The sequence below is a fragment of the Homarus americanus genome, unplaced genomic scaffold (genome assembly GCF_018991925.1).
Source record: "Homarus americanus isolate GMGI-L3 unplaced genomic scaffold, GMGI_Hamer_2.0 scaffold25483, whole genome shotgun sequence".
In the NCBI taxonomy this organism is placed as follows: Eukaryota; Metazoa; Arthropoda; class Malacostraca; order Decapoda; family Nephropidae; genus Homarus; species Homarus americanus.
Window position 1 is genome coordinate 5,670,972 of NW_024726235.1, and position 13,109 is coordinate 5,684,080.

At 43.0% G+C, this 13,109-nt stretch overlaps 1 protein-coding gene across 3 annotated transcripts in view; it reads left to right on the forward strand.

Moving 5' to 3' along the window:
* The window catches only part of LOC121865470 (solute carrier organic anion transporter family member 3A1-like), a 75,286-nt gene that overhangs the window by 45,459 nt on the left and 16,718 nt on the right, over window positions 1–13,109 (forward strand). Inside the window, exons 3-4 of one of the 3 annotated variants that reach the window (XM_042364934.1) lie at window positions 759–1,047; window positions 1,351–1,820. In XM_042364934.1, the coding sequence (XP_042220868.1) occupies window positions 1,021–1,047; window positions 1,351–1,820 (497 nt within the window). In that variant the 5' untranslated portion in view covers window positions 759–1,020. Of the gene's footprint in view, window positions 1–758; window positions 1,048–1,326; window positions 1,821–9,042; window positions 9,298–9,635; window positions 9,831–13,109 lie in introns of those variants that run through there. The other 2 variants (XM_042364935.1, XM_042364936.1) reach the window with 2 other exon arrangements.

The following is a 13,109-nucleotide window of genomic DNA, read 5'->3' on the forward strand; positions in this document are numbered from 1 at the left end:
ATTTGAGGTAAACCAACGGGCGGGAGGCAGTGGTCAAGAAATCAGCAACATATTGTAACAAACAAAATGAGAGAGAGAGAGAGAGAGAGAGACTGATGACCTACGAGGGTGAACGTGGAGGACGAGGATGACTGAGGGAAGAGGGGGAGGGGTGATCGTGGCCTGGAGACAAACAAGTCATCACTTAGTACAAGGAAGGAAGGTAACCTGGGAGCGCGGGGTGACCTAGTAGTGTGAGGGAAGGTGTACGTGGGGAGTGAGAAATGACCGTGACCTACTGACCTGGGTCACGAGGGAGGGGAGGGGGAGTGCCCTTACCGCCGCATCTAATTGCCCGTCACCCGGGTTTTATCTCCTCGTTAATAAACAGTGTAAACAAAGAGTGTTTTTTAGTCTTTGTTGTACTGGCGTGAGCCCACAAAGCTCTCTCTCTCTCTCTCTCTCTCTCTCTCTCATTTATTGTTTTCGAGTTGATTTATGAATTTTAATTAATTTCTCATGATCAGTGTTACCAGGTGTAGTGGCTGTGAGCGAGAACTGCGTTATATTTGTTGTTTCTTCAGTATGAAGTGGTACATTAATTACAAATGCCATTATAGATATATTTGGTGAGTATTTATTGAGTAAACATATATAAAAATGTTAGAAAGGGTACCGAGTATAGTTTTTTATAGTTAATATATATTTGTCATGTTATTATTTAAGTTGATTAGGCTGTATGGAACTTGGCAACTGACCGTCTGTTTCTTTCTCCATAGTAATGGCTGGCGGGTAGGACCTCCATCAGCCTCCCCTTAACACCCTGACCTGACCCCCCCCCCCTCATCACCCAGCCTTGAACTTACCCTCCCACGGCTTTAATTTGGTCCTCATCCACACACTCACCCTGCCCATACCTTGCCCCTTCACGCACAATAGGCCTTGTCCACACACTACCTAGACCCTACCTGCCCCTACGAGCTCCTGACGTAGACCCAGTAGCCGTCGTGTCAACGTTCAGGGGACGTTTCTAGCCCAGTCATGGCCTCCTCCAGGACCTCTTCTACGGTAGGTTCCTTGTAATCTCCGGCGCATTATCTTCCTCATGTGTCGTCACGTTTTTTGTTCTTTTTGGTTGATAGTTCATAACCCAATCTGTCCAATATTTTATGGATTATTTAGCTTTTGTGTCTGTGTGTATTAAGGATTATCGTTTTGATTTTGATAGATACAACAAGTGAAACATTTTCTTTATGTATCGTTTAGAGTTGTTGAGGTTATGGTGCTTTCTGATGATGCGTTTTTACTATACTGTATGCTGTTTATTTATTTTTTTTACCATGATAGTGAAGTGTGTTGTTGTTCGGACAGGAGCAAGGCGACGCCTACCACAGGTCTGGTCTATACACCCACCATGAGCACAAGCCACTGCACCAACACCTGGAGTTGGCCCCCAGACTCAGCACCACCACCACCACCCCTGTCACTACCACTATCACAACCACCACTACCACCACTGCCACCACCAACAGCCGGGCGTCGCGCAACAACAGCACGTGCAGCACGACCAGCGGTGGCCGCACCAGACACAGCAGCAACAACAGCGTGAGAGGAGCACCCACCATGAGTCGCAACAACAGCAACGCCAGCAGTAACAGCACCCACAGCCTGGGTAGTGCTGCGCGGGGGGCTGGCCTCATAGTAGACACCAGTGCTGTTACTGCCGTGCTGAAGGAAGATGGAGGGGTAGTGGAGGGCAGCCTGGAGGGGGAGCCCTCCCTCATGGAAGCCTCCACTGCCACCGCCTCCACCGTCGACTCCACAGCCGAGTTGGTTCACAGGTGAGTGCTGCCCTCAAGGTGTATTGTTACTGAGGTAACAAACCTTTTTGGTTACCTGTTTTTCTATATATTAACTCTTCCATTTCCAACTGGATGACGGGTGGATCATAATTTACTTTTGGTCAACAAGGCAAGATTGTGTACAGTATGCGTGTGACTTGGAACACAAATGTACTGACGTCCGCTCGCTACTGAGAGCGTCACTAGTTAATAACATGACTACACCATGAGTTAGATCAACGAGGCAAGGGTTCAATTTGATTTCCTTGGATATAAATATGAAAAACCACACTAGTGATGAATACACCACCTTGTGGGTGGTGTAGTATAAGTTATCAAGACTAGCTCATAATTTGTCCTAAATAAATAAAGGTAGAGTAATGAAGGGACGTGAGAAGCAACTAGACTCATAAACACACCATCTTGAGCCTAGATTTGGGTTAGGTCCTCCTCGGGGTGAACAGGGGGAGGCTGTGGGTGAGTGTGGCTGGGGACACAGCTCGAGAAGTACCACCACTCAGCGTTGAATCATTAGTTAGTTTAGCGTTGGGCGAGTTGTGGGGGTCGTGTGTTGCAGCAGTCACCAAACTCACCACTGAGGAGGTCTCCGTGAGCCGTCACCACTGCGGCAAGATTGACTGCTGGACCAACTGACCCTCCTAACCCCCCTCCCCTTCTAAGGCTCCCGGTTCACGAGTGTGGCTGACCTAAGGAACTATGTATTGATGAAGCTGATAAAGGAGAGGCTGTATCATGGGACATGTTGATGACAGGAACAATGATAGAACGAGTGGCAGAGTTTAGATATTGTGTATTGATGCAGTGTTAGGTTAGGGATTTACAGTGATGCCAGAAACGAATGCCAGCCGAGAAGAGATTGTATATTGATACAGAGGAGAGCTGTGTGACATGTGAGACATTTATTACAGGAGTGAGGGAATCTGAGAGTGGGGTTAGGTCGTAGAAGGTGGATTAGTCTCTCACTAGGAGGGAGTTGTGATGAGGACCATTGACTTGAGAGGGGACCGAGTCATTAATATGTGATTAAGAACAAGTTTGGTGCCACTATGGAGGGGAGAGAACACAACCATTCACGTGGCCCAAATATCAATACTAAGTAGGGGTTTTTTTCTCGAAGTTGTAAATTGAGCCCCCCCCCCCCACTCCCTAGTTAAAATAGGCCCCAACCTAACATAATCAGATTATTTGGATTGGGGCCCATTGCTAATGGGTCCCAGCCAAACCATTAGCATTGGAACCCTGACTAAATGGACCCCAGTCCTGATAGTTTGGTGACGTTAGGTTTGAGCTCATTAGGACTGAGAGGCTGGCATAATCAATACCTACGAAATAAGTAAAATATTATTGTAAATTCAGGTTTAATTTACATGTACAGGCGTTTGTCAAGAGAGAGAGAGAGAGAGAGAGAGAGAGAGAGAGAGAGAGAGAGAGAGTTTAATTGGGTGGAATCTTTTATCTTGAGTGAGGTGTGGTGTATGTTAATGGGGTATGTGTGTATGTGTGTTAGGAGAGAATGTAAGTGCTTAAGAAACCCCGAAATTTATGGTACAATGTTATATCAAACACAAAATTTATTGTTCTGTAATATAGTGAACCAAAAATTTATTCTACAGACGCATATGGAACCGATTTTTGTATTGATTTTTTTATAATATTTACTTTATGGAACCCCTGACTTAATTAACCCCTTGGGCACTCAGGATCTATCTCTGTGCTAAATAAAATCGTCTGAGTTTAGCCAAATAAAAAGTGACATCCAATAGAGAGGAGACTAAACCAAGTCCTAACATGTAAACAACCACGGAAGTTCAATTTACAGAAGCAGTTGGTGAAATATACAGCATGGCTTATACAGTATAGTGATTCAGATGCACCACCACCCCTGGCTGCTACGATAGAACATAAGAATGGAGGAAACTGCAGCGGGCCTATTGACCCATACTGGGCAGTCCCGTTTATACCCAACCCCTATTGCTCATATAAGCATCCAACCTATGTTTGAAGCTATCCAACATATTCTAGTGAATGATGATATTTGGTAACTTGTTCCATTCATCCACTACTCTGTTTCCAAACCAGTGTTTACTTATTTCACGCCGAAATCTAAATTTGTCTAATTTAAAACCATTGTTACGAGTTCGCTCCTGGTTGGATAGTTTGAGTACCTTTGTAATGTCCCCTTTGTTTAACCCTGACTTCCATTTATACACCTCTATCATGTCGCCCCTCACTCTACATCTCTCAAGGGAGTGCAGATTAAGATGCTTTAACCTGTCTCTATACTCAAGGTTCCTAATGCCCGGGATTAGTCTTGTCATTCTCCTCTGGATTCTTTCCAAGGATTCTATATCCATTCTGTAATACGGTGACCAGAACTGAACTGCGTAATCCAGGTGAGGTCTCACAAGCGCTAGATAAAATTTTAAGATGACCTCGCTAGTCTTGTAACTAACACTCCTTTGTATGAACCCAAGTACTTTATTAGCCTTGTTACGAGCAAAAACACATTGTTTACTTGGCTTAAGATTCCTACTTATCATTACTCCTAAATCTCTCTCGCAGTCGGATTCCACAATGGCATCGTTGTTCATCTGGTAACTGGTTTCCCTGTTTACATCTCCTATACTGAGTACTTTACATTTGTCCACGTTGAATTTCATCTGCCATTTTTCCGACCATTCGAAAAATTTGTTTAGATCTTCCTGTAGTTTTGCGGAGTCCTCGTCAGATTTAATTACACGTCCTATTTTAGTGTCATCAGCAAATTTAGTTGCTGTCTATGCCGATATCTACGTCGTTTATGTTTATAATAAATAATAATGGTCCAAGTACTGAGTCTTGGGGAACTCCACTAGGTATCATTAAATTTCTCTCTGTGGAGTGTTTACTGGGCCTGCCTCGCCACTTACTGGTCTGGTACAAGATAGCGATTATTAACTCTGAGGGGGCGGGGACAGTCTTCCTCGGCCCTACGGTCTTATGGCACAAGATTTGCAGGCCTGGTATGTGTGTGTGTGTGTGTGTGTGTGTGTGTGTGTGTGTGTGTGTGTGTGTGTGTGAGATGTGTATTTTCTGTAGGTAAATGAGTTTATTAGTTTGTTTGTTTTTGTGTTTGTGAATATATGTGACGGATGGCACCAGTGGTGGTGGTCAGTAAAGGTGTGTTAACAGCTCTCGCTCCTCTGCACAAGTAACGCTGGTGTACGTACCTAAGGGTCTGTTATCATAGCACCTACAAATAGAGACGAACTTTCTTGATATATACAGCATCGTATATGTGGATGTTGGAGAATTTGGAGAATCATTAAGAAACTGTGTTCGTGCTCTGTGATGTATTTCCCATTCAGTTCTTGTAATCATGATGTACTTGTTATTGTGTTCACGGCGTATATACTGTAATCCACACTGACGATCCCCACGTATCCTGTCGACAGATTCAAGTTAAGAGAGTCACCCATTTTGAGACGCTTATCGATAACATTAAAAGATTCGTCTCGCCTAAAAGACACGCTATCACCTGTCCCAGTACGCCAATTAAATCATCCCTCCTACCTTGGTGAGGGGTTGGGGGGATCCTTGTCTAGGGAGGAGTGGGAGTGTCTCAAGAAAAGGTCGAGAGGTTCTTAGGAGGTTCTAGTGTTATGAAGTCCTGATATGAGTGGCGCATCCTGAGGGCCTTAATACTGAGGTTTTGGACTGAACAGATATTAGAAAAACGTCCTAACTCATACTGAAACAAACGCATATTGTGTGTACAGTACTTCTTCTGGAACAAACAAGGAAACAAGGGTAGTACACATAATGTAAACAGTTGTGTTTGGTCTTCAGGTGCTGGAGGTCCTTGGAACACACGTCACTCCAGCACAGCTCAGTGGACTACACTACACTATCGTCGTCTTAATGCTCTGGTGTTGTGGACAAGGAACTAGACAGTCACGCGAACATTGCTCCGTTCCTGCTGTAATGCTGCCACTGGCTCTCACGTCGCAAGAGCTGCACTGGAAAAAATTAAATAAAAACAATGAGTTGTTATGTCAGTAAATTGATTTCGGTAATGAGGAAAGATATAGTTGTGACGTTGACAGTAAATTGCAAAGTTAATGAAATTTGATTCATTTAATTGTACACTGTTGATTGAATGCGATACACATCATTAAAACCATTTAATTTAATTCCGAAGATAACAATGCTATGGGAAACAAATTAGGTTCATTGAAATGTTTTTTAATGTGTTGTATTAGCAAGGGGGCGGGCAGACTATGACCTGCTGTGGGTATTATTATGAAGAACATGTTGATTGATGTTAAAATGTCAGTAAGTCACTTTATCGGTGCTCTGTACTTAATTGAAGACGCATAAGAAAATAGAAAAAAAGTATAAGGTAAATGAACTGATTAGATAATGGGATGAATGAAAACATATGATTTAAATTGATACACAGGGTGAAGGCCACGACAGATAATAATGTGCGACTTCAAACTGTGTGAACTAACCTTAGTTCTCCTGGCGGCGAATTATCTTATCACCTAACCTCTCAGAGTGACAATCAGACGTGCAGGTCAGGATTCACTCTTATCACCGTCCACTTGACTCTGTGACGCAAATGGTGGTCCTAACACCCCCACGAAATGACTCTCCTGCAGTAAGGGTCACTGGCAGATAGTATTATTTGCCTTTCAGTCATCGGTTACGAGTAATAACCAATATACGAACCTTTGAGAATCGGACCCCAGGCTGGTCAAGTTTGTTGGGGCGTGAACGTGAGGAGGGAGAAGACAGGCGTTCATAACAGTTGGCAAGGGAAGATAAACAGAGGCTTCAACGCGGTTTACTTGAACCATTCCCTGTGTTTATATGGGGCGATGTGCTACAGAGTGTGTACAATCGAAGACAAAAGTCGTGTCGCGGTTTTGTCCGAAGATTAAACATAACTCGTGAAACATTATGAGAGCCCTATCACAAGGCAGAGCGCACCAAAAGTTTAGCCCTTCGGCATATGTTTTCACAAAATTTCACGACACGACTTTTGTCTTTCATTGTACATGGAAAACGACCTGTGTATTATAATGATAGTTAACGGTTTAGTAACAAATACAGCAGAGTTGCACATAAACATACAAGTGGTACATATAGTGGTTCAGTATAGTGGTACATGAAAGAGGTACATATATAATCTATAAAGACAAGGGGAAAAGGGCCATTAAATAAGGAATATGAGCACATTTACAGGACCAAAGTGAAGTTAGCAAGTTGTTAATAATGTTTACTATGATTGGAATAAAGCTGTTCTTATAGCGACCAGTACGTTGTGAGAGAGTTTTTTAGGACACTCACCAAATATATATAATATATAAAAGATAACAACACACTCCACCTCGCACAGTAACAGCCGCGGCAACTCATAGATAACCCACCACCTCCCGTATGACACAACATATTATGGACTAATCTAAACCTAATGTGACTCGAACCTAACCTAACCTGACTCCAGCTTAATCTAACTTAAACCAGAAATTATGACGCGAAAAAGGTAACTGGCGTACCAACTTAACCTAACTTTACACCCAGATTAGCTTAAGTTACACTGCATTACCTTCGAATAGGTTAGGTTAGGTTAGGTTAGCGACGCCTTGACCTTGTTGTACAGATGGTAGTGACAGCTTGACCTCATTACCGTTATCAACAAGGCCTGATCCGGGGGAGGGGTCACCTGTGTAGCTATGTGAGGCTACAGTACTGTATATCTTGTTTACCTCTCTGTTTAGGCCAGTTACTCAGGTCATTCTGAAGGAAGAGAAATTATGTGATGCAATTACACACACACACACAGAGAGTATTCCATTCGAAACTCGTACATTATATAAACCTGGTTAAGGATCTCGACGTGTTTAGTTTTGGAAGGGTACAAGAGACCTAGAATTGCCCGGGGTACTCACCTCTTGTTAGCCATCCCTTTTAAGTTGTGTCCAGATTGATCCCAACCCTTCCCTCCCTCTCCTTCACCCTTTCTTATCTTTCCCTTCATTTCAACTCTCCTGGGACAACTGTTCTGGTCGAGTATTGGGTAATGTGTTTGTGGCTATAAATTGCCTTGATAAAAAGTCAGGAGATTAAGTTTCTGGTCAGGGGAGTAGATGGGAGGGATGGATGGAACGGTGGAGAGAGTGGATGGGATAGAGGAGGAGGACAATTGATTGATTAATTGATTGATTGATTGATTGTGGTGACTACATCCCTGGCGACGCAAAGGAGGAGGACGAGGAGTGGATGGGGTTGATAGAGAAGAGAGGAAAGGGAGGGAGTTGAACACTGAGACGCATTTATCCGTTAAGAAGCTGACATTGGCTGTGAGGGTTTGGATAAAGTGCAGTGAGGAGAGAACTAAGTGAGGATATTATGCTTAGGGTGAGGCGAGTGTAGAGGGAGGAGTAACATGTATTATTCAGGTGAAGGTGGAGGCGGAATGGGTGGATAGAGACAGTAGGGTGAGGGTGAGGGATGGTTGGGTGAGAGTTGAGGAGAGAGATGTATTATTCAAGGAAGGACTGGCTGCAGCCCCCCCCCCCCTTTCTCTCTTTCTCCCTCTAGCACATCCGACGAGAAATAAAACCAGGTGTAACGTAGCAATTGGCAAGAGGAGGCTTCACCTGGGCGGCTACCTCCCTTGTTCCCTTTTAAAACAAGTTGCTGACCGTGCGGTGTAGAAGTAATATATTGCAGGTACTTATTGATATATATATATATATATATATATATATATATATATATATATATATATATATATATATATATATATATATATATATATATATATATATATGTGTGTGTGTGTGTGTGTGTGTTTTGTTGGGCGAGTCATGTAGGGAGGTGAGTCAGGGGTGGTGACTGTGGTCGAGGAGTTTCCCAGGATTACTGGCGACAACTTACTCGGGAGTGGCGGCCGACCTCCACACTCCGCCTGTAGCCACAGCCACACCTAGTACAGTATATTCTCCCTACAGTCTCTTCTTTACATTTTTGTTACACAACGTTACCAAGCGACACTTAAACCCTCCACTCTGTTCATCCAAGGTCACCTCCCGGAAACATTCTGGGACTTACTCATTTTGTCTAAATACTCACGTTAGTTTGTAAATTGAGTAGTTGGTGGCTGTGCGGGAGGGAGGGAGAGGTGAGGTGATAGGTGGGACGGCGATAAGTCTGTACTGCAGTGTGTCGCCCTGGTAGTCGTCACGCACTCCCCCGCTCTACCCACCGTGTCCACGTACGAAGCCTCCTTCATCCAAATGAAAACCAAGTTTCGAGCAAACTCCTAAGTGATGGACGCAGCCACAATATGCGTTGTGGCGCTGTGATGTAGTATACGTTACCTGCGATAAAAGTCGGTACCGAATGTAGCATCGATGACCTGAAGTGAGGTTGATAAATGCCGAGGGATTCCGATGTCTTGAGAGAAGTTAGTAGTAAGAAGGATACCGTATATAAGAAGGCCAACTGCTTTGTATTGTCTCCAGTGTAAAACCTATGTGATACGTCCTCGACTTTGATAATATGATATTAGTTTAAGAAGTGTGTACAAGGCAGAAAATTTATCTCAATTATTTGACATGAAAATATAACGTGAAACAGTAACCATCTTTTCAATTGTTCAAAAATTTAGCTTCGTGAGTCAACCTAGTGCCCACCTTTGCTTGATGAGTAATAAATAATTTTCCCGTCATTGGTCACGTGAGAGGAAATCCCCTTACCATCTAGTTTCTTGAGTCTTTATGAAGGGCATGTCTCTCCCGGTAGCCCGAACAGAGTTTCCCCAGGCCTGAGCTCTTGTTTGCCCCAGTGGTGACGGTGGCATCGATCCTCGCATCTTGGGTTAACAGCGAGGAACTTTGTAGGTTTAAGAGAGAGATTCACCTACTGCAGTTTGAAGATGTCGCCACACACTTACACCGCAGTGTTGCCTCCACCTCACCACCACCAGCAGCGAGCCAGGTAAACCACTGGTAAACTTGACTATACACCGTGTAAACTGTTGATGGATACACGTACTGTACGTACAAGTTTGTTGAGAGTAACGAGTTTTTGAGTGATAACAAGACAAGTACACGTTTAGTTAATGAGCGGTAAACTATTGATAGGTGTTGGGTAAACTTTATATAAGGTGAAAGGTAAATGTTTTGGTGTGTAGGAGGCAAGCTCTAGCCCGCGTAAATTAATACTTATTGTCAGGTTAACCATTGATTAGTGGCAGGTTAACTATTCATTGGCAGCTGGTGTACTGTAGATTGGTGGGTAGTAAACTACTGATTGGTGACAGATAAACTGTTGATTAGTAACCTCCATTGAAGCCAAGTTGTCACTTGACAACAAAAAAATAAATATCCTTAAATTTCGGGAGAATTACTATTTGATGTCAAAGACTCCAGACTGTGTAACAAAATCAAAACTCAATGTTGGTGTTTACTGTTACCAACACCTGTTACACCAAAGAAAGCTTTATATTAGACGATTGAGAATGTTTACTTTGTTAGGCAGAGGTAGTATGTGTAAAATATGATAGTACCAGAAGAGCGGCTGTTGGGGGAGTAACTGTTATCGCTCGTGGCGTGTGTGTATCAGAGGGAGGTTGTGCTGGCTGAACCTGGCTCACCAGACTGGCTCCTCGGTACTGACCACAGATAAGGCGAGGCCACTAAGAGGCGCTGTGTCTTTACCACCCAATGAAAGAACATAAGGAGTCTGCAATAGGCCGGTTGGCCTGTGCATGGCAGCTCCTGTCGAGAGTTACTACCACTCTCTATCATCAATGAATCTATCCAGCCTCCTTTTGAAATTTTCCAGAGTTCCAGCACTTACTACAAAGCTGCTAAGTTTGTTCCACCACCCTATTTGTGAACCAGTTTCTTCCTATCTCCCTCCTAAACCTAAACTTATTCAACTTGAATCCTTTGCTCCGAGTCCTATCCTGGTCGGATATTATGAGAACTTTATCTATATCCCCTTTAAACTGCTAGGAGAACATATGAGCACGGGGGTGGAGGATACTGCAGTGGTAGCGGGTAAACAAAGTGAAAGATTACAGGGAAATAGTGTTAGGAATGATGACAAAACTAAATTAGACAGGGAGTTTAAATCTAAACGACTAACTTAAATGTCTACTACGCGAACAGTAGAAGTATGAGAAACAAAATGGATGATATTAGGGCCTTGGTATGTACCGAAAAAATCGATATAATAGCATTCACTGAAACATGAATCAACCTAGACTCACGTGAGTTACCGGTCGAATACCAAATTGCTGGTTACAAACTGTTCCTTACTGATAGGTAGACCAGGAAAGGAGGCGGAGTATCAATCTATGTTAGGGATAATCTGAAGTGTGAAATAAATAAGGAAAATGAAAACCGAGCGGAATACAGAAGCAATTTGGATAGAATTAATCGACGGTAGGGAAAAATTAATCACAGGAGTAATATATAGACCTCCCAATCTTGATAGAGTCAATGAGCGACTTATCTGGGATGAAATGCGCAGGGCTTCCATACACAACAAAGTCTGTGTAGTAGGTGACTTTAACCTTGGCCAAATAGATTGGACTGACCTTACAGGTAACTCAGAATCAGAGGATTTTCTCGAGACGATCCAGGACTGTTTTCTAAGTCAACATATAACCGAACCCACCCGGGGTAATAATATACTCTATTTAGTTCTGTCAAACAGAGAAAACCTCATTAGCAATGTCGAGGCAGGGAACGAACTTGCAAACAGCGATCACAAAGAAATTAGATTCCAGTTAGATTTTCAGGGCAGACGTAAGGAAAATTCCACTGAAGTACCAGATTTCAGAAGGGCAAACTTTGACAGTTTAAAGAGGCAGCTGAGAGAGGGGGTGTCGCGCTTGGCCGTGAACCTGACAGATGACACCGACCTGATAACGAGATCTGAGATTGCCAAGTTCCACGTCAATTTAAATAATGAGTTACTTAATGCACAGAGGCAGAACATACCATACAAAAAACTCAGATCAGACAACAATGACCCTAAATGGATAAATAATTATTTAAAGAACATCATTGGCCAAAGGAAGGCTATAGGTAGAAGGATAAATCGTGGCGAAATTTACCTCCAGGATTGTTATAGGGTATTGGCGAGTAGGGTTAAAACCGAGATAAGGAAAGCCAAGAGGAATATTGAGGTAAGGATAGCATGGGAGGCAAAGACAAACCCCAAAGGATTCTACCAAATGTATCAAACTAAAACACGAGAAAAGATTGGACCAATACGGTCAGATACCGGCGAGCTCACTGATAACGACAGAGAAATGAGCAATAATTTGAATAAATATTTTTCAACAGTTTTCACCACCCAGAATTTACACATGATACCCGGGGCACTGACTCTATTCAGAGATAGTGAAGAAAACAAATTAAGCGAGATAGTGGTGACTAGTAACGATGTTAGTAAGCAAATAGACAAACTAAAGCCTAATAAGTCACCTGGTCCCGATGAGATATTTGCCAGAGTATTAAAGGAATGTAGGGATGAGCTTAGTATGCCCTCAGCAAAGTTGTTTAACATGTCCTTAAAAACAGGTGTAGTACCAGAATCCTGGAGGATAGCGAATGTAATACCGATTTTCACGAAGGGGGATAGATCACTATCCTCTAACTACCGCCCAATCACTCCAACATCAATAGTAGGCAAATTACTGGAAGCAATCATTTCAAACTCTATTCGAAATCACCTGGAGAAGCACCAATTGATCAATGATTCCCAGCATGGCTTCACAAGCGGACGTTCATGTCTAACTAGTCTATTAACATTCTTTTCATCAGTTTTCGAATCGGTGGACAAGGGGGACAATTATGATGTGGCATATCTCGACTTTAGCAAAGCCTTCGACAGAGTCCCCCACGAAAGACTAATTGGAAAGGTAGAAGCACATGGCATCAAAGGTAATATCCTTAAATGGACTAGGGCGTGGTTACAGGACAGGAAACAGCGAGTGAGCATTAATGGCACTAAGTCCCATTGGAGCAACATCACAAGCGGAGTTCCCCAAGGCTCAGTACTTGGACCATTATTATTTATTATACAGTATACATAAACCACATAGATATCGGCATAGACAGCAACATAAGCAAATTTGCTGATGACACTAAAATAGGACGTGTTATTAAATCTGATGAGGACTCCGCAAAACTACAGGAAGATTTAAACAAATTTTTCAAATGGTCTGAAAAATGGCAGATGAAATTCAACGTGGACAAA